This window comes from Phaseolus vulgaris, chromosome 11, assembly GCF_000499845.2.
Source record: "Phaseolus vulgaris cultivar G19833 chromosome 11, P. vulgaris v2.0, whole genome shotgun sequence".
Classification (NCBI taxonomy): Eukaryota; Viridiplantae; Streptophyta; class Magnoliopsida; order Fabales; family Fabaceae; genus Phaseolus; species Phaseolus vulgaris.
In genome coordinates this window covers 53,113,266-53,135,997 of record NC_023749.2, presented here as the reverse complement: position 1 = coordinate 53,135,997, position 22,732 = coordinate 53,113,266, and the positions used below count along the sequence as shown (strand labels likewise).

General features: G+C 27.8%; 2 protein-coding genes across 4 annotated transcripts; both read right to left on the bottom strand.

Moving 5' to 3' along the window:
* Positions 1-1,299: 1,299 nt before the first annotated feature.
* LOC137823641 (zinc finger CCCH domain-containing protein 30-like) lies at positions 1,300-5,008 on the bottom strand. 2 transcript variants are annotated; one of them, XM_068628861.1, is made up of 2 exons: positions 4,594-5,008; positions 1,300-4,064 (listed from the first exon to the last, which is right to left on the bottom strand). In XM_068628861.1, the coding sequence occupies exon 2, from the start codon at positions 3,968-3,970 to the stop codon at positions 1,847-1,849; it is 2,124 nt and encodes a 707-aa protein (XP_068484962.1). In that variant the 5' UTR covers positions 3,971-4,064; positions 4,594-5,008; the 3' UTR covers positions 1,300-1,846. The 2 variants fall into 2 exon arrangements, with proteins under 2 accessions (XP_068484962.1, XP_068484969.1); XM_068628868.1 differs by having other exon boundaries at positions 1,300-4,054; positions 4,594-4,732.
* A 15,761-nt stretch (positions 5,009-20,769) lies between these two features.
* LOC137830298 (uncharacterized) lies at positions 20,770-22,434 on the bottom strand. 2 transcript variants are annotated; one of them, XM_068637562.1, is made up of 3 exons: positions 22,290-22,434; positions 21,161-21,379; positions 20,770-21,075 (listed from the first exon to the last, which is right to left on the bottom strand). In XM_068637562.1, the coding sequence occupies exons 1-3, from the start codon at positions 22,344-22,346 to the stop codon at positions 20,938-20,940; spliced, it is 414 nt and encodes a 137-aa protein (XP_068493663.1). In that variant the 5' UTR covers positions 22,347-22,434; the 3' UTR covers positions 20,770-20,937. The 2 variants fall into 2 exon arrangements, with proteins under 2 accessions (XP_068493663.1, XP_068493670.1); XM_068637569.1 differs by having other exon boundaries at positions 20,770-21,063.
* Between the last annotated feature and the right edge of the window lie 298 nt (positions 22,435-22,732).

The window sequence follows — 22,732 nt, the reverse complement described above, 5'->3', positions numbered from 1 at the left end:
TAACCTAGATACTAATACTACACGAACACTAATACAACATGAATACTACGATATGAACACTCATATGACACGAATACTAATACAATACGGAGATAATCAATACAATGCAAAATATAATACAACACGAATATTACGATACAAGTATATGACACGAATACTAATACAACACGGAAATAATCAATACAATGCAATACATTTAAGACCTATGTAGCATAAATATTAACACAAACACTAATATAACATGAAATTAATACGATATGACATGAATATACATATAATTTTTAAAATATAAAACATAAAAACACGAATATATATATATATATCATATAATTATAAATTATATAAATTTTTATTGTATCAGTATTATACAAATTACAATAAAAATTTCTATATATCAGTATCTTTCAATTCTTTTTAAAAAAAAATTATGTTTTTCTATTGATTCAAAGAATTTGTTTTTTATTTCTATAATTATAATAAAATTTTATATAATAAATTTAATTTTTTTTTTAAATTAATGTTTTTTTTTAAATTATATTAGAACCATGCAAAAAATTATTATTAATCCTATTGGTATCTAAAACGTGTCTCCTACATTTTTCGAGACTATAGTTTAAGAGAGTTGTTTTAGACTCCAAATTATGGAAGACCTAAAAAATGTTAATATTTTCTAAAACATTTTTCATAATTTCCATTATAATATAGTATGCATTATTGTCTTTTTATGAAGTGACACAGCAACCTTAAAATGATGGATTGGTAACTGAAATGGAGTTGTTAGTTCAGTTACGGTGAGTGATGATAGGCTAGCATACCACAATTTCTGCATCATACGTGGGAGTGGCTTAATGGAGAGATGCAAGATTCAGTGTTTTTATTCAACTATTTGGTATATGCACTTTGCTAAACTACAAATATGCATATATTTGTCACCAAGTAGGTGCAACCATAAACACCAACTATCAGTTAGGGCACAGAAGAATCCCCCAATAAAAAAATCCCAACTACCATTTTCATCACACTAAAGTCCACTTTCTGCAGTGTTGCCCAGCAACATAATTAACACCAACCCCAGATCTTGAATTTTATCATTCAAAGCAACAACAAAAGCCAAAAAGATATATTCCTTCAATGATTTCACAGTTAAAAAAATGATCTCAAGCTTTCAGAGCAGGACCACAAAATCATTCCAAGCAACCACGTAGCTATTCATTCAAAACAATTTGCAGAGAAGAGCATGAAATCAGAGCACAGGTAGTTGCACAAATTTAATGAAAGTGGGTACACAATGATAAGGGATAAGATAAAGGAAATATTGCATTTGAATTTAAAATAAAATGATAAACAGTACAATTCCAGGTAAATATTCAACAGTGCAGATCATCTCTAATTATTCCCTTACAGACCAACGACTTGTTCTTTGGCGACAGCAAGCTTAACTTGGTGAACTTTCAGAAAAAACTTGTAAACAATGGCATGCTAGTGGTTTTTGTTGCATTATAAACCATCTAGCTTGCAAGATAGTGAACTCAGAATCCTGTGACAATGGCCGTTTTGGAAGAAAAATAGATAACCTCGACAGGATTTCTCTCCTATGGAATATGAGCCCCAAGAAAGAGTTTCTTCAGCTCTCCCCTGAAGCTCTGTAGTAAAATAATGAATGACAATTATGAAAGAAAAAAGAGAAAAAATAGAATATCGTTCAGGTAACTTTGCAGCCAACCACCTCCTTTACTACAATTCCTCCTCTCCTTGTTGTCTTCCCAAAAAAATTTCACCAAAAGAATATGTACCTTGGGAAAATTAAATACCTATCTCAACAAGATAATGTAAAGGGTCAATTTTACTAGACTACCAGCTGATCCAGTTGCATTTGCTCAAGCCAGGCTCCTAAAACGGAATGATCAATGGATTCCATTTGGGAGTTAGAATTTGGTCCATCCGCTGATGGTGCTGTAGGCAGAGGAGAACCAAACTTCTCCTTGATCATCTCAGGTGGGGATTCCTTAACCAGAGACTGGACCCATGACAGATCAGGCTCTTCACCGTTGTGCTTAAGCTCAAATGAGGATGATCTTCGCATCTGACCACCAAGCTCGTCTCCATTTACTGACCAATCAACTTTTCCGTTGGGAGATCCCCATTTGGACCAAGCGTTTACAGGGGAGCCAACAATGGAGACAGGACTGTTGGCACCAAGGTCCCTTGAACTGACACTTCGCAGCTGTAGCTGCTGCTGCTGCTGTCTCTCGCGCTGAGCAAACGCCGATAGGCGTGTGCTCATCGGAGAGATTGGTTCCAAACTTCTTGGTGACATCCTTCCAGAAGGAGAGACACCAAAGGAGGCCTGTAAAAGAGGGTGGTCAACACTCTTGGGAGAAAGCAAATTAGTATTAATCGGTGATAACATGCTCTGTATCTGTTGAAACTGGTTGAGAACAGCTGATTTGTGGGTTGGGAAAAACACAGACGCCGCTGCTGGATCCGAATACCGGGGAGAAGATGAAATCTCAGCAGAAAAGAGGTCTTCCAGATTTGCCGGAGTTAGGGTCTTGGACCTGCCGGAACGACTCACACAACCAGAACCGGGGCGAGGCTGTAAGTAACAGCTCAAGTCATTCAAAGGGTGCTGGTGCTGGTGACCATCAAGATCAAGCATCCCATTGAAGTCTTCGGGTGGAATGTCTCGTGCACTAAGGGAAGATCTCAATCGGCTGGATTGAAGATTGCTTCCTGGTAAATGAAGAGCTGGCACGTTTGGCTGTGCCCAAGCACCAGAGGAAAGTGACATGCCATTTGCAGATGGGGACATGGGTTGCCCAAAGTGGGATGGCGACATGGAAGAGACCGACGACGGCGAGCCCGGCAAAAGGCTCATCGCAGCAGCCATGTCCATGACATTAGGACCGGAGGCCGATGATCGTGGCGAAGGAACGGCAGATCCAGTGGAGGCGTAGAGTGGACGCAGCTCCTCTGCAGTGTGAGCAAAAAAACACACCCTTCGATTACAACTGGTACCATCTTTGCAAAGGCGTGTCCGATACTGAGCTGGGTGAAGCCAACATTCAAACACCCCATGAGCATATTCACACATGTCTCCACGCCTGCAAGCCCCTTTCCTAAAATCAGGGCACGGCACACAGCTGTAATGGAACTTCCTAGGGTCTCTCCTCCTTGCATTTTCTCCAGGGTGAACAAATGGGCACTCCGTCCAATCATGGGAGTAGGCACGGGAACAAGGCCTCACCTTGAAGGAAAACATCCGAAACTCGTCGGTGGCGTATATGCTGTTCTTTATATCAGGCAGAGATGGATCAATGGGGTACTCCTTCTTCTCTGAAAAAGAGCCAATAGCTGCTTCAGTAAACTTTGCCACCACTGGAGATGGTGGCGACTCCAACGGAGAGTATGGCAACCCATTCGGGGAACCAGGGCTGGATGAATTAACAGACACAGGAACAGAGAATTCACCAATTGACCCACCAATAAACCCATCGGAAGCACTATCCGATAGAAGATCCTCGAGTACAGGTTTCATTTCTTGCAGCTTAGGAGGAACCACAGTCACATCTACAGGGCGATTACCAAAGGCATCCATGCAACTCGCATCAGCACCTGCGGATAAAAGCAGCTTCACAGTTTCAACAGCATTGGCAGATCCACCAGAAGCAGCACAGTGAAGGGCGGTGGTTTTATTCGCACCACAAGCAAAATTCACGTCCGCCTCAGGGCACATCAGAATAAGCTTGAGAACATCATTGCTGCCGTAGGTAGCAGCAACCATCAAAGGGGTTCGATGCTCAAGAACAATTTGCTTCGATCCGTTTTGACGCCCATACCAGAACCCAACCTCGTTGATTGCAGCAGGATCCTTCTCTAAAAGAACCTTGAAAGCTTCAATATCATTGTTAGAGGCAAGCTCTAGCAAGCTGGAAAAAGAATCTTCGGTGTTAACTGTTAGCGTTTTCATTTCTCTGACGTTAGTTGTATGTCTTTTACACTGAGAAGAAGAAGTTGGTGCAGATTTTGATTTCTCTGGACCACTTTCACATGCCTTCAATTAACTGGACAAAACATTCACATACAAAAATCAATAAACCAAAAAACTTTTCAAAAAAATCAAATTTAGCATATAAGAAAAAAATTGACACACAAGCTTTTCAACGACTCTAACAACGGATTATGCAGACAACATTCTTAGTCAAAAGATATACAAAATGGATGAAATTACTTGAACAAATCACAAAAATAGCTTAACAACTACTGAAATCTTCTCAAAGCAAGCAAGTTGCTGAAAACAACAATAACATATAAAAATGTAAAATTTAAATGTAAACGAAGCACCCACAACGCAGATCTGATGCAAACAAAAAAACCTAACATCAACACAACTGCAAAATGAAAAAGGAAAAAGGAAAAATGAAGAAAAATCATTACAACTACGATTAAAAAAATCGATTCACTAATCATTCTATGATCGTGCAAATTCATGAGCTGACAAACGAAAGTGAGAACATGAACAGATTAAGAAAGGATTAAAATGGCGAGAAAAATAAAAGGAAAAATCATGAGGTAAGAGAGAGAGTAATTCACCGTGAGGATGAAGTTTAGAAAGCGAAAGAATGAGGAAATGCGAAGCGAGAATGAGCGAAGAATGAAGAAATGGCGAGATCTGAGAGAGTGGAGAAGAGTTTAGGCTTCACTCTCCATCGATGAAACTGAGGGAACATGAGAGAGCAAAGAAGAAAAAGAGAGAGAAAGTGTGTATGAAGGTGTGAAGTTAGAGAGAGAGAGAGAGAAGGTAACGTATAGTGAAGAAAAAGAACAGAAGAGAGAAATTGAAATGGAAATGAAATTCGGGGAAATTAAGGGTGAATTTATCTGAGAGGGGAGTGAAATGGTGGTGAAATGCACGCCAAATGCAAGTCCAAATGAAGTCTCTGGAGAGGGGATTCGGGGAACCGGGATGGTGGGTGGGAGGGAAAGCGAGGGTGGGAGAGAATAGGACGGAGAGAGGGAAGGGCTAAACCGGTTACAGGTAAGGTTGGACTTGATTCGGACATTGAAGAAGAATGAAATTTGGTTTGGAATCCGCCAATGAGAGAGTGACACGTGCGCCAATGATGGCAGAGTGAGGACAGTGGTCAATTGTGTTAATTGTGGAGTCAAATCGAAGCACTTCAAAAAAAATCTTCCTTTTTTTATTTAAAAAAACTCTCAGAAATAATAAATACTAAATTACACATCTTCAAAAAATTAATATATTATCCACAAAATATTATAATAAATGAAAAATAACTTCTTTATTAAAAAGTAATATTTTTATTAAATATCATGTACAATTAAAATTTTAAATATACATATTAAATATATTGTACGTAGTTTATAAGATAATGTAAAAAATCATCATTATGTTATGTATATACAGCAAACAACTAAATCATATTAAAATATGATATACAAAATAGAAATGATATTTTTAGTTTTAATATATGTGTAATTACGATTTAGTATATATAATTTGGAGCCAACTATTATATTTATAATCAAATTATAATTTTAAACAATGTAGAAAAAAAAACAAATATTTTTAGTTTATTGTTTTCTCACCAATAAATCTTCCATGTTTAAGTTAAAATTTCATACATAAGCCGTTTTGTGTAATAAATCAATATCAATAATATATAAATAATATTTTAAATAATATAATTCATCATTTAAAATATATATATATATATATATATATATATATTTAAAAAATCTCCTTACCATGTCATTTAAATAAGAATTAATATTTTTTTCATAACAAATTTTTTTCAAATATGTTAAGCATGTTAATTTTAAAATATGATACGTGAATGCATATGTAAAATTTGACCAAATATAAAATTTTGATTATATCTAACTTAGAAAAATAGCATTGTAGTGTAGTGTATATATTGTAAATAGATAAAATTAAATTTAGAATAACTTATATATTAAATAAATATTTTCTAACGTGTGCAATAATTATGTGAAGTTACTTTTAATTAATCAATTATATAGTAAATATTAACTCTTCAATGTTTAATTAAATAGGTAAACATAGTTAATAAATAAATATATATATTTAGTATTTTTCTTAATTTTACTCTAATAATGACTCTTTAGTAGTTATCCTTTGATATATTAAGAAATTATCATAATACCTTAAAGGGGGAGATAAAATTTATTCTGTAATATTACTTAATTATATATATATATATACCAAATCCATTATATATTATTATAAAACAAAAAGTTAGTTAAAAACACAACGAAGAGAAGCGTGAATTGGATAAAAAATTATTTCTAAATTTTTGAATAAATTTGTTCGTAAATTGTTAATGATAAGAGAAATTAAGTATAACAAAATTAAGATAATGAGAGAAAGATGATACAAAACATCACACATAAAAATTTGTGTTGGTTTGATTCTTCCTAAGTCCACGTCAAACTGAAATTTTCACTAAAAATCTTGAATTATTTAATTACAAAAAATATTTGTCTAACTAAAATAAAAAATACAAATCACTCTATAAAACATTATTTAAAAAAAATATTATCAATGAAAATTTTAAAAGAAAATAAAAAAAAATATCACCTAAAACGTGATAGGTTTACAGTGAAAAACCCATAGCATAATCACATTTTTTTATGAATCTTTAACACTTATTTTTCAATCAATCAAGATGTAAGATTCTATTCTTATAGAGTATGAAATGATTTATCAATGAATGAGAGAGTTTCCTTTTTAAGAGTTTTATTATTATTGAGTGATATATATAATTAATTATAATTAAATATAATTTATGATCATATTATTCATGTAACCCACCAAATATTCTAAATCAGAATAATCGATTATTTATTATTCATAGTTAATTATCTACATAACAAACATTTACATTTAGATTTAACTAATATATTAGATTAATTCATTGTTCATAATCAATTATTTGTAAAAATAAACATTTATATTTATCGATATCTATAATCGTGAAATAATTTATCCTATAAATAATTTAGTATTTCAAATTTTATAACTATGATATGGGGGATGAATATTTGTTTGTTTGAAGGAGAAAACTTTAATGATGATACTATATGCTAGAAATAGTTCAATTAAATCATAATTTTAACTCAAATTATATTCACAATTAAAATCAGGATTCAAAAATATTTAAATATATTAAATAGGAGTCCAAAAACTATAGAAAAGAAAGTATATATTTCCACATGATTTTAACAACACTGCTTAAAAAATATTTTTACATATTCTTGTTTTTTCATTTAATATACTCAGCGTGGAAATATTAGACAACATTAAATATGAAAAGCTGTCACTAAAAAACATTATTTTCTTCACTAACAATCTTATACCTAAATACTTCAAAAAAAAACACTAACACTCACACTAAATCTTAAATCACTTTTAAGTACTTAATCACATCAACTTTTTATGCATTAATTAGAAACATAATAACATATCTTTATAAAAACTAAGGTTTAGGATTTAATATTTAAAAAAAAAATATCTTAAATGGATATATTCAAATTCTCACATCACATTACAGAATTATCGATAGACAAACATTATCACCTAACATCATAGTATCACGTAGATAAAATATAAGTAAAGAATAAATTATGTAGACGAACATTCTCACTTCACATCATACACTACAAACAAATTGTGAAATATAAATTAATTTTAGAGACCAAAATAATTAGTTATTATATTAACTATATTAGAAATCATCTTATAAACTAAAGAAATTATTGGTATCTAAAGTAGTTTCTATTATTAATAAAAATTTATAAAGTAGTTTCTAAATTGGTATCTAACCATCAACTACTAAAGTTTTATCTACTAATTACTTATATTATAGACCAGTCTCTATTAGTCTTTCAGAGACTAATTTAAAATCTAAAATATTAGTAGTTAAAACTTTAATAGCTAATTTAGATACCAATTTATAAACTATTTTATTAATAACAGAAACCACTTTAGATGCAAATATTTTTGTAGTCTATAAAATAATATCCAATTTAGTTAATATAGTGATTAATTATTTTATCTCTAAATTTGGGTACCTCTTCATCTAATATCAGACTATTCTATTAATTTCTTCTCGGTGTAAAACAAATGGGTCTATCCCTAGGACTCTTTCTCGTGAACTAGGGTAAAGTTACTATTTAATAATTTTTCTACAAACAAAATAGTATCATGTATATAAAATTTAAGTAAAGAATAAATTATGGTATTTTTGAAAATTTTGAGAATTGAAATGAGAAGTGTTATAGTTTGTTTGAATGAAATAAGTGATTTTGTGTGTGTTGGAGATCCCACATCGACTAGAGATTAGAGTCTTTCATTGTATATAAGTGGGTGCAAACCTCAACCCTATGAGCCGGTTTTATGGGGTTGAGTTAGACTTAAAGTCTATTTTTTTTAATAGTATAAAAAAGAATGAAAATGTATTGACGAGTACAAAGGGCACTAGAGGCCAAAAGAGAAAGGAAATATCCTAGTTGGTGTTAGGCATGGATGAGGTTCCCCACCTAAAGAAGCTTATATAAATGAAGGCGGGAAAATCGCTTCTGCGTTTGGGGTTTGGTTAGGTTAATGCTTCATAAATAGACAATACCTAACCAAACACGGTCCCATCAAAATGAAACCTTCTTTCTATTCAATGTCAATGCAAAACCATGTCTTTTCTTTTGGACTCTTTCAAACTTTCTATTCAGCTCCCCCCAAGGGCTACCATTCCCTTAATGGACCCCACACTACCATTTTCCCTTCTATTCTTATCCTTAAGAAACTCCTACAAAAGTCCTTTTCACAACACATTTTCACAAATTAAATAACTTCATTCTTAATCACTAAATTCATTTTTCAAAAATATTAGTAGGGTTTTATGCCAATTCATTATTATTCCCCTAAAGTAACCATCCCACATGCCTATTTCTCATCATTCATGCATTTAATTAAAGTGCATATCATGATGTTAACCAAGTAAAACTTTAGGATAATTATTCCTTTGTTTATTGTGTCTTTTTTCAGACAACTTCAATTTGTTCTTCTTGCTTCACTACTTTTATCCAAATTTTTAAAAATTAGCAATATTTGCCAGGTCCATCACCTATCACTATAAAAAAAATTATTAAATAAAAATTAATTTTAAAAATAAAAATTAATTAATTACTATATTGATAAAATAAAGACTATAAAACCCTTTATAATTATTTAATAATTTTTTAGAAGTGAATAAACTCTTTTTACATTTATAATTTTGTTTCTTTCTATGAACTTGTTTGTTATTAATAAAATTGAAAATTTAAGATTTTTTCTTTATTATAAGATAAAGTGGATATTATGCAGCATTGAAAAACATGATTTGACTTTGTTTAGAGAGGAATAACTTTGCTTTAAAGCAGTGTACGTTGAGGAGAAACATAAACACAAGTTTGAAAAAGAGAATAGTATCCTAGTAGTCTAGTAGAAAATTAAAGCACCCTACTTATTATTATAATTATTAATTATGTAATGAAGAATGAAGGCATCCTAGTATAAGGTCCAAAAGATTCATGTTCATCTTAGTACCACCGTCTCAAACAAAAAATATGTACCCACTATACTTTCTAAGGGACTTGCTTTGGACACTTGCTTCGAATAATAATAAAATAATAAATAATAAATAAATAAAAGACACCGTCAATATTATTATATATAAGAAATAACGGGTAAATGAAAAATTACCTATAGATCCAAATTCGTGGGAAAACTATTTTTTTTAGTAAGGGTTGTAATATTGAGTAGAAGAATTCATCAAGAAAAAACCAAATTTCTTTGTGTTTACTAGTGATGGTCTAAATTATGTGAATTAAGATATATAGTAGTGAGAAATAAATATGAGTTCTTATATTATTATGATAGTAGTTTTTGTGCAAAAGAATCATTTAACGTCGGGAAACTGAGGATTGTAAATCAAAAGGGTTTGGAATGAGTCGTGTTGATTTCTAGTGGAACATGCTCAACATGAATATTTCATAAAGCCCATGAGGTATTGAGTGTGATAAATTAATCTATATCATTGAGATATAACTCAAGATTCATATTGTCTTTGATGATGATTCTAGTGTATTTTGTTGTAATAATCTTAGAGTAAAAATACAATGTGATACGAGAGTATTATTGTTGGATCAAATGTTTACCACTAGGTCAAAAGTATGTTTACCATTAAGTCAAAAGTTTTAGCTAATAGTTAAGGTGAAACTTTTTTCTACGGCCATCAACCTTCGTCACAGGACAATTGATATACTCTGCAACAATTTTCTCTTAATAATTGTTTCATTAGGAATCAAACCCCTTTATTGTAATTCGACACACAATAAACATAGCAACCCAACCGTCATGATTAAAATATGACTTCATCTGATTGACCTCCACTAAAAAAAATGTATCTAACACAAATTGAATGTTGAAGTTAAAAAGGCTAAGTATTTTTTTCTATCTATGTATTTTTTATGCATATATTTAAAAAAAATAGGATAATTGCACACAAAATGTGTGGAAAAGTTGTTATTTTAGTTTCATTATAATTGTGGAATTGAAGTTTTGGAAATAATATTATTAAACAAATGAAAAAACATATTTATTATCATAATAGTTTTTTCTCTTGGTTAAGCGAGATAGTTTCTCATAATAGATATTTTGAACAGGTGTTAAGAAAGAAAAAAACTCACCTTTTTTTTTATATTATAGTGGTGTGACTTTATTCTTTTTTATATTTTAGTTACACCAATTGAGTTTACAACAATTTTTAAAAGAATTCAAAACTATTTTGTACTATTAAATTTGAGATCGAATTTCATCTGTTTGTAATTATACTGATTAAAATACGAGAATCTAAAATGGTAGAATTTGAAAAGTGAATATAAAAATTGTAATTCAGAAAGAAAGAAAAAGAAAGAGAAAGGAAAAGATTATATTTGAATAAAATAATTGGAGTATCGATTATTTGTGCATTATTGATGGATGTCTTAATCATCGTACACTTGGCGGGTTCAGGGTGACATCAGAAGGTGTGTGTTGTGGGGAACCACATTAAGGTGCGGGACGAAAATGAACCGACACGATTCTCTTTCTCTTCTTCTTCTGGATGAAGGAACCTCATTCATTCATACATTCACTATCTAACATAAATATTCACACGAACTCCACAGATATAGATATAAAAATAAGTATAATATTTAAAATATTGAATAATAAGATAAGATATGAATATATATATATATTATATAATTATAAATTATATAAATTTATAATAAATATTTGTGTGTAAATATGTTTTAATTTTTTAAAAAAATATTTTTTGTTGTTGGTTCAAAAGAATTTATTTTTTATTTTTAAAATAAAATAATAATTTATATAACAAATTTGAATTTTTAGAAGAATAATGTATTTTTTTTATCAGCAATAAAAAATGAATAAATGTGAACTATTTCAAATTTAAATTCTTATACAAAATAATAGACTTAAGCCACTTCCACCTAAAAAAAAACCTTCACCAAACACTTATAATTAAAAACAAGTGTCTGATCCTATGAAGCTCAGACACTTTTCTTAAATCGGTGTCGGATACTCATATCGGACACCGACACTCGTATGACAATTGTAGAACACGTATCCGTGAAATGTCAAATTCAAAAAGTATTTGTTGGATTTCTGACAATTCTAGTACGGTTTTAACACAATTTTAAAAAGGAAAAATACATTAATTTTCTAAAAACTCAAACTTATTGTATAATTTTTTATTATGATTATAAAAATAAAAAAAACATATCCTCTTGAACCAGTCATGAAAAATATTTTTTTCTCCAAAAAATAATATAAAACATACTTGTGCACATAAATCTTCATTGTCAATTTATATAATTCATAATTATATAATATATAGATATGTGTCCTTGTATCTTACATTTTATATATTATACGTATCTTTGTATCCGTGTGAGTGTCCGTGTCGTATCAGTGTCTGTGCTACATCTGACCTCAATAATATATTAAGAAAGAAAAATACTAAGAGAAACTTCGACGTAATCCAAAACCAAACATTTACTTAAACTAAGACAATTACCTTTAAACGATCGACTACTCCTCCTTTTAATGATTACGTTGTTTCTATGCTTCCATAACTCGCTTACTACTGCAGTCCAAATTACTCGTCACACCACATTTACCGAAACAGTCACATTATTCAACCTTAACTGAACAGAATTTAGTGTTTAAAATTATAAAAAATTTAACAAATTTTTTTGAATTAAACATTTTAACAATTTTGGTATAAGTATCGGTATAAATACACATACGATCCAATTTAAAAGACAACCTCATAACATACACTCGTACATGCTGTCATATCATACATGTCATGTCATATCATCCATTCAAAAACAAAAACAAAAACACAATGTGCTGTGGCTAAGGGACGGTGCTCAATGGTGGGTCCTACTGTTTTAAATTTTCTACACAATCTTTTTGTACAGTGAGTCCATTGCACGGGCCAACCAACGTGAACCGTTGATTTGAAATTGCAAAATTGATTACGCAAGTGCAAGTATAATATATATGGTGAGTCATTGTTGTAGCATCGAGATGATGCAATTGAGGTGGGACCCACCATTCCCTTTGACACGTGTGCGGATTTGCATGAGTGCGAGATTAAGAGCATCTCCTACAATACTCTATTTCTCTTTTTGCTTCTCATCTTATTCTTTTTATATTCTTATATTTAAAATCACTATTATACGAATTTGAAAGGAGACTCATATTATCTTTATTTTCTATAGTGTTATAAGAATAATATCTTCATATTAATAATTCTAGTGAAATAATACTCGTAGGATTAATCATAATATTAATATTATAGGGATTATTTAATTTGGAACTTCAAGTTTCATTATTATTTTATCCATTTTGAAGAGTTAAAAAAAAATTAATTATTATTAATCTCGACTCTTAAATAATGTGAAATTATTGGAATGAAAAGGATACTACTAAAGGGTTTGTTATAGTAAATTCAATAGTCTCATATTATTTAACAATTAGGATAAAAACAATTTAAATAATTTTTTTATTTAACCCGATAAATTGATTTTTAAAGACAAAAACATGATAAAACTTTAAACTCCAAAAAAATAATTAATAAGTATATTATCTCAAATAACTTGAATTCAGAACAACAAATTTTACATAATATCTTTTAATTAAAAATTGTTTTCACATAATAACTTCATAAACAACAAAATAAAGGAGGTGAAGATTTTTTACTCGTTTAGTATATTTTTATTAGTTTAATGGTATGAATTACCATTTTTGAATTTGTTATTTTATATTGGCCATTTTATATGATTTAACAATTTGGTGTAAGGAAGCAAGTTTTCCGTAAACTTATTTTTAATTAAAAATTTAAATAAAAATTTAAAACTTATTTGAAAAATATAAATATGTATAATGTAATTCAAATCATTAATATTTATAGATTAAGTGTTAAATATTAATTAAAATGAAATAATTTAATATATCAAAGTAATACTTCTCTTAATTTACTTAGCTACACACATTAATTAAATAACTAAAGACATATAAAGTATTTATATTATTGAGTGTGCTTTTTAAATTATATTGGTAGATCAAATTTTAACCCACTTCTTAGTTTGGTTTTGATTATGTGTTTAAATAATAAAATAAAAAACTTAATTTTAAAAATATTAAGTTTTGTCCATGCAAGTGTCTTAATTAGCATAAAAAATGCAAGTGTATTGTTCTATTTGTTTGGATAATTTTGCTTAAATAGATGCAAGTGTGTATATCATACAGATAATATATATATATATATATATATATATATATAATGTAAATTTTTAATATTTCATAATACACGTCAAATTTATAACTGTTTATTTTATGTTCGTAAAGAATTTTCGATATAACAAGTTAACCTATCTTATTTTTTTAATCAATAATAAGACAAATTAAAACAAGATCGACTCATTATTTTTTATAATTCTTCTTATTATAATAGTTTTAATTTTAAAAGTGAAATAAATATTGAAAAAATGAAATTATAGCTTAATCAATTCTTATTAATATACATTTAAAATTTTGAAAAATTAACTAGAGTTTATAAAAAATAATAAGAACAATCAACTTTTGTTTTTTTACCCTTATTTTACTCTCGTTAACAATTGATTAAAATTCATGATAAATATATTAATAATTATAAATAAAATTACTAACAACAAAATTCTAATCAAGCATTAAATATATACAAATTAATATAAACACCAAATATTCAACCTCGTCAACCAATATTAAAGTAAATAATAAAAAGCAATTCGTCCAAAAAAAACACTAATAATAACTATAAGTTTAAACCCATTAATAACATGAAAGTTGATATATGTCACCTTTTGTATAACTTAGGATATATGGTTGAACATTTATTAATTGGTAATTTATATACACCAACTGAATTCATGCATATGCATCTTAATTATATCATACTCAAACCTAAAACTAAGAGTTTTTATACTATTTTTTATTATAGAACTTTAATTTCAATTAGTTTGATGAAACCCTACAAGAAAATCGATAAATACAATCAAATTTAAAGACAAAAAATAATTAGTCATCATATTAACTAAATTAGATACTAATCTAGAGACTAAAAAATTATTGGTATCTACAGTGATTTATATTATTTATAAAAAAATATAAAATAATTTTTAAATTGGTATCTAAATTAGCTACCTAAGTTTTAGTTACTAATATTTTAGATTCTAAATTGGTCTTTAAAAGACTAATAGAGACTAATTTGAAATATAAAGTAGTAAATAGCTAAATATTATATACCAATTTAGATACTATTTAAAAAAAATTGTTAATAATAAAAACTAATTTAGATACCAATATTTTTTTTTAGTTTATAAAATAGTCTATAATTTTATTTTTTATTTTTAAATAAAAGCTTTCATGTTAGGCATCATTATGTCACTTAAGATCTCAGTTAGGCTGACACCTCAAGTAACAACAATCATTTACCATCACATGAAAAAAATATTATTAAACAAAAGAAAAAAGAAAGAAAATACAAAAATACGGGGGACTAGACCAAAACCCATATGTTAACAAAAACGATACATAGGTAGATTATACCTATTCATAAAGAATTCTAAAAACAAACAAGGTGGAAGCCTATTATACCAAAGAAAAGATTCTCTATGAAAAAAGTTTTAAATTAGTCAACATATCAGCACACACATTTCCTTCACGAAAAATATGAGTAACCGTAAACCCAATTTTTCCACCGTAATTAAGACAAACATTCCATCGATTACGAAGCATCCAAGGAAAATAGTCTATAATTTACTCCAACAATAACTAATTATTTTGATCTAAAATTTGGTTTAATAATTTTCTTTTACTATAAACCTAATATTATCTACAAACCCTAATATTATCCATTGGTTATTTGTGTGGATGGAAATTTGTGTTCCCCATTTGTTGTAATAGAATCTCATTTGGCATTAAATATGGTGTGTGGATGAATATGGTTGGTGGGATACAAAATTGAATTTGAGAAAAAGGAAAAGAGAAATGAATGAAGGTTTGAAGATGGTGATAACTCCTGAAAAGGGGACAAAAGAAAAGGGTTGTGTTTGACTTTAGGGCAAAGACTGACTCCAACCAATGTACCAAAATAAAGAAGATGGCATTGCCCTCACTTCTACCAATATTTCAACCAAAAGGATAATGTTCAACACTTTTTGGTGAGTGCTCATAACCAAATCTATTAATTACCTTTTCAAATCTTCTAAACTACATTTTTATCCATAAATTTCTTGTGAGTGTAAAAATTAAGTCATTCAAGTGTAAAATGTTGAAGTATAAATTATTACATTTTTAACTATAAAAGTCCATTTTAATTATAAAGTATATTTTTTAGTTTAGTAAGAAGTGTTTGATTAATAATTAGCATAAGGGGTTCATGAGTATTATAATTTGAATCTCAATAAAATAATTATTGAAAAATATATTATTAGGTGTAACATGTTGTCGATATTGTCAAATATAATTATAAGTAATGTCAATTACCTTATAATTGATAAAGATCACAAAATTTAAGTCAAAATCAATTATCATCATACAAAATTATTAAATAACAATAAAATTTAAAATAAAAATAATTATTTATTATATTGATTAATTAAATAATATTTTAAAGATTAAAATATTATTGATATTTAAAGTCGTCTTTATTATTGATAAAAAAATATAGAATAGTTTTTAAATTAGTATCTAAATTAACTAACTAAAATTTATTGTTTTTATTAGAAGATCGTGATTGGATCCACATATGTTTGGTAAAAAGAAAGAAAAAAATCTTATTCTTTTAGAATAATAAAAAGGAAAGTGTTCAATTGGAACATGAAAACGTGATTGAATTAGTCATAATTACTCTTCGAAACGAAATAGAAGAAGGGGAGAGATTCTCAAATCAAACTAGGAAACAGATCTAATGACTTAAAAAAAAATTGAACGAGGAGGCATGTGAAGTAAAAATCTCATGTACGGATTCTGTAGAGTGACATGAAGGGTGAATTATCTGTCAACTTTTTCACTATTACACTCAAAAAACCAAACTCTGATATTTTAAATTTTAAATTACTTTTTAAAAGATTAACTTAGAATATAAAGTAGTTAGTAACTAAAATTTTGACATGATTAAATACCAATTAAAAAACTACTTTATAATTTTGTTATTAATAATAAAAGTTACTTTAGATATAATTTTTTTTTTCATTTATAAAATAGTTTGTAATTTAATCAATATAATAATTAATTATTTTAATATGTAAAATTAATTTTTATTTTAATGATTTTTTTTATGGTTTTTAAATATAAATTATAACTTTTGGTTTTTATTTTAGAAAAAATCTACTTTTTATTTTTTATTTTAGTTTTTTTTTTTTATATTTACAAACTGTTGTATTTCATCCTAATACTTAAAATCTTTTATCAATAAACCGACACTAGTATTGGATTCTGTTATTGTTTTTTCTTCATACTCTTAAATCTTTTTTTCTTGTCTCTATTGTCTAAAAGTTAATTTTGATTTTTTTTTTCACTAAAATAATTTTTAAAAATGTAAAATAAAAGCACAATTGAACGATTGAAGTGAAATATTAACATGAAATCTCCTACAATTTTTAACGGCCATGATTGAGTATTTATGGTTGAAATTATTATATGATTTTTTTTGAAAGAATAATAAAGGGAAACAAAATTATAGAAATTTTCTGAGTTAGACTTCTATCAATAATTACTACAAAACAAGATGTTAATGACAAAATATATGTATTGTCGTTTTTATGTAAATTTATTAGTTTATTCCAATTATTTCAGACTCAAAAATAAATTTAAGTATTTTATTTCTGAAATAGAATTGTATTTTATTTTTTAGCTTTAAAACTTTTGATCATTGTAAAAAAGTGATATATATATATATTTTTTTTAAGTACTTTCAACCTATCTATTCTTGTTTTGTTTTAGTTCTTATAATATTTTGTCCGTTTTAAATAAATATCTTTAAAAGGTTTGGAAGTGACTATAAGTAAGTGATGTCACAACAAATACATTAGAATAATTAAAATTAATAAGAAATAACACATTAAATATTATAAAAAAATCATTAAATAGATATCGATAAAAAAAAATCAGTTAATATATTAACTAAATTACATATTATTTTAGATAATAAAAAATTATTGATATATAAAATATTTTTTATTATTAATAAATAGTTTATAAATTAGTATCTGGTAGTTAATTAGATATTAATTTAGAAATTATTTTAGATACCAATAATTTTTTTAGTTTGTAAAATAATATCAAATTTATTGATATCTAAAATAGTTTTTCTTATTAATATAAATTTATAAAATATTTTTTAAATTATATTAATCATTAGTTACTATCTACTTTATATTTTAAATTAATCTTTATTATTCTTTTATAATTTAATTTATAATTTAAATTATTAATAACTAAAATATTGACAACTAATTTAATACTAATTTATAAATTATTTTATAAATTTTTATTAATAATAGAAATCGCTTTAAATATAAATAATTTTTTAGTTTCTAGTATCTAATTTAGTCAATATAATGACTAATTATATTTTATTTCTAAATTTAATTATTATTTAATAATAATGACTAATTATTTTTTATCTCTAAATTTAATTGTTATTTAATAATTTTCTTGTAGTGAATATCATTCAAGAAAAAAAATTAAACCTAATTTTAAAGTAAAAGTTATTTTTCTTTTAGTTTCTAAGGTTTAAACCTAAACCTAAATATATTATATATATACACACATAGGAGTGAATTTAACCACACATTTCTCCATCACAAAATCAACTCATTCACTCACTTACACACATATGAACTTTATTAGGGCACCCTTTTACACATTCAAATAAAAAATGCAATTTTTATTTGATTGGAATGTGTGGCTTGAATCTCTCCACAATAGAACACCACTAATATAGCAATAGCTAGTTATGGGATTTATCTTTTATGGATTCTTGGTTTGTGTCACGGTTTGGCCAAGAAAAAGAAAAGAAAACCAATTACATGCATTAGGGTAACATAATAATTTTGAAAAACACCATTTGTTGAACCAAGTAAAGTAAGAAAAATCACAAGACATAGTTAGACAGCTGTTAAGGCTTGTTTGGCTTCAACTTGATTAATGATAGATTTTATAGGTGTAAAGAAAACCATGCACTTAATTTATTTTTTCCTTAAAAGATAAAGAAAAGACAAGTAGAAGGTATCATTCACTAAAATTGGGTCTTGGTGGCATCAACATGTACATGCACTACCATTATAAGCATAAACATTTGCTTTTGCATGAAAACTTATCTACACACTTTGCTCATTAAAAATGGTATTTGAGAAAACATAGATATCCACAACACACAAGTAGATTAGATTATAAGCTTTGTTCCATAGATTTTGTCTACTATTCCATTAGTTTTTAATTCTAACAAGAAAGATTCTTCTTTTGAAAAGTCAACTTCATTGGTATTTTTTAAAGAAATTACAACTTTTTCTAATAATCAATAACCGAACAATGTCCTAAATTACTTCCTGCACCCCCCACTTTTGAACTTGAACTTCCATAATTAGGTGAAATGACTGAGTTGCCCCGTCTACTTCTCCCTCACTTCGTCCCTACCACCATTTTCGTGTTTCTGCAGAAAAAGAGAAGAAGAGTGCTGGAAAAAATATTTTTCTGAAAAGATTTTCCAGAACATATTTTATGTGTTACAGAAAACTTGTTCTAGAAAGTTCATTTTTGAAAAAAGCATTTTGAAAAATATTATATGAATTCTGAAAAAATCGTTCTAGAATTTCTGTTAATGAAAAACTTATTTCAGAATATATTTAATGTGTTCCAGAAATATTATGTTATCTTATGATTATATTTTAGAAAAATGTTTCACAACAGATAATTCGAAGATTACTTTAAAAAGGAAAAATAGTAATTTCAAAAATTTGGGAATGTATGTTAAATCGAGGGGTGCAGGAAGCAATATGCCCCAAGTGAAAGTGGGTTGTTGATGCCTAAATAAAAGTAAATTCTTTCTACACCCAATTTTTTGAACCTACATTTTACGTAGTTTCAAAATTCCGAAAATACCCTTATTATGGAAATAAAATCCAGAATTAAAAGTAATATGGAAAAGTAGATCCAGAGATTATTATGTCCTGAAATTAAAAATTTGTAAAAAAATCAAAATTTCATTTCAGATAAAAAATCCGCAATATAAAAAGTTCATTCTAAAAAAAAAATCTAAAAAAATCTGGTAACATATTTAAGGGTACTTTCGTAATCTGGAAACATAATTTAAGGGTAATTTAGTCTTTTCATATTTAAATAGGTGCATTGATAGGGTGCAGAAAGTAATTACACCAAGTAAAAACCATTCAATAAGCCCACAAATTCAGAGAAGCTTTGACTCCTTTTCCAAGTTTCTGCAAGCAATTTTACTTTGCAAACTATAAACAAGACAAATTATAATATTTAGTTTTATGAAATATATTTCTTAAAAAACTTATTAAAATTATTTAATTAATATTAATGAAATTGAATAATATTAACTTACCTTCTTAAAAAAGTGCAATATTAATTATTTTTGTTTATATATTATTGTCCTCTTATAAATATTTTTCCTAGACAAAAAGAAAAGAAAATGTCCCATCTTCTTCTCATTCTCGAACCCAAATAAACAAATAAATAAATAAATTCTACCTTGACTTTAAGCAACTTAATTAAGAAAGACAAAAAAGATAAGATTCTTCAACCTTTTATAAAGAGATTTTTCAAATTTGTGGAACACGAGACATTATAATTCTTCAAATAATAATTACACACTCTAAATCCTATTTCTCTCTGTAAAGTTAATGATTAATGATTAAAGAAAACAATAATATTTCACATTGATGTTATAACTTTTTTATACACACAATTATTAATGTTAACATGTTAATTTTTTAGTAAGAAATTAAATTTGCAGAATGATAACTTAATAAAATCTCAGACCCTTTTATTTAATTTTGTTTGAAATATTAAAATTTTGAAAATACAGAGAATAAAATGGAAAGTAGTAGTAGAAAAATGAAAACTAGCTTGAATTGTGCATTTCAAAAAAAGACAATAAATGTACATCAAAACTTCAAAAAAAAGGACTAAATATACATCAAAATTGAAAAAAATTGGCACAAATACTTATAATAAATTAATTTAAACATTGGCACACATACTTATAATAAATTAATTTATGGTTCTTTGATGTTATTATGTGTTGTTCTTCTTGCTCTCACACACTTCTTCACAAGCTCTTTAAAACTTTTCTTTGAGCCATTATTCATTTTATTGCTCTTTGCTAACAAATCTTCCTCCACCTGCAAAAAAACCTTGCAAACCCTATTAGGTTAGAATAATAATAATAATAATAATAATTTGCTATTGATCACACCCCAAATCAGACGGTGGAGATACCTTCAGCAATCGATCCTCCGCCTGATTCAGCCTCTCTATCACCGTTCCTTTTGCTTCCGTCTCCATCATCACGCTCTCCATCGGACGGCAATGCTTCTCCAAACTCCTTGGGGAGAAATCGACGGACGACACGCGTCCATCGCTTCCGCTTGTTGGCGTGGATGCACACGAGCTCTTTGGTGATCGATTGCACCCTCTAATTTCCTCCAATTGTCTCAACTAAAGTGTTTTTATTTTTAAAACATAAAAAGTTAACTTATTTAAAATATTTTTAAAAAATTTACTCTAATACAACAATCTTATAGAAATTTTCTTTTAAAGGGACACTTTATTTTTGTAAAAGTTTTCTCTCAAAGGGTTCAGTTTAAGGTACTATGAAGCATATTCTTAAATTTTATTTTGTCTTCTAATATTGACATAATTTTAATTTTAAGGATATTTCTTCTTGCACCCCTATATTCTTTAAAATACAGAATTATTCTTGATAAATTTAGGTAATTTCAGAATACCAGAATTATTATTTGATACCAGAATACCAGAAAAATACCAGAATTATTATTTGATAATTTTAGGGGATTCCAAAATAGGAATTTCATGCTAAGTGTGTTTCCAAAATATTTCCAAAACACATTTATTTATTTATTGAATAATAAATTCGGAATTTATAAAATTTGTTCCAGAAAATATTCTAAAAAAAATAATGAAAATAGTTTTAAAGAGATAAAATAGTCTTTTCAAAAAATCATGGGTGCATAAGCCAGTTGTTGGGGGTGCAAATGGTAACACCCTAATTTTAAACCTACTTTAATATTTGTCAAGTGAACATATTTCTTTAATAAATAACTTTTTGTAAAATTTAGATTCTAATTTTTTTATGCTAGCATGATATAAACCTTTGTAGTAATCTTTTCTTCAAAATTGTTGATTTAAAACCATGATTACCACTCTAATAATCCAAAATCATGTTTAAAATGGTAGAAAAATGTAATTGAACAATTAAAAATATGAAGAAATAAAATTAAAAAAAATTATATTGCTAATATTTTTGAAAGAAGAATTGCATAACATAATTAACTAACTAAATTATTAAGCTAATTAAGCAAAATAAATTGATTAGAAAGAAACATACCAAATAATCCAAACGATCAATTCTAGAGAGAATTGGTTCCTGAGTTGCAGAAGCCATTTTTCTGTCACTTTCCTCAAAAACAAACACAAAATTTCTTGTTTTTCCCTTCAAATATATGAATGTCTTCTTCAAGTTACAACACTTTTTTTTCAGTTTGGATTTTCATGCTACCTTCTTTATATACATGATTCCATGGTGCCACGCGTTCAACTCTTACTGTGGGGCTGCTACCTCCTATTCGCATCTTCTGCCACGTGTAAAGACGACGTGTTACCGTTTGAGAGGGTTTTCATTGTCAGTTATTGCGCTGCGTCATTGGCTTAACATCACGCACTCCAAGGACACGTGGAAGGCGCGCATGCCGTGCATGAGATTGCCAAGGACACGTGTCTTTCACGTGATGTCACACATTCTCTGCCCTATGATCGATGCTTCTCGAAGAT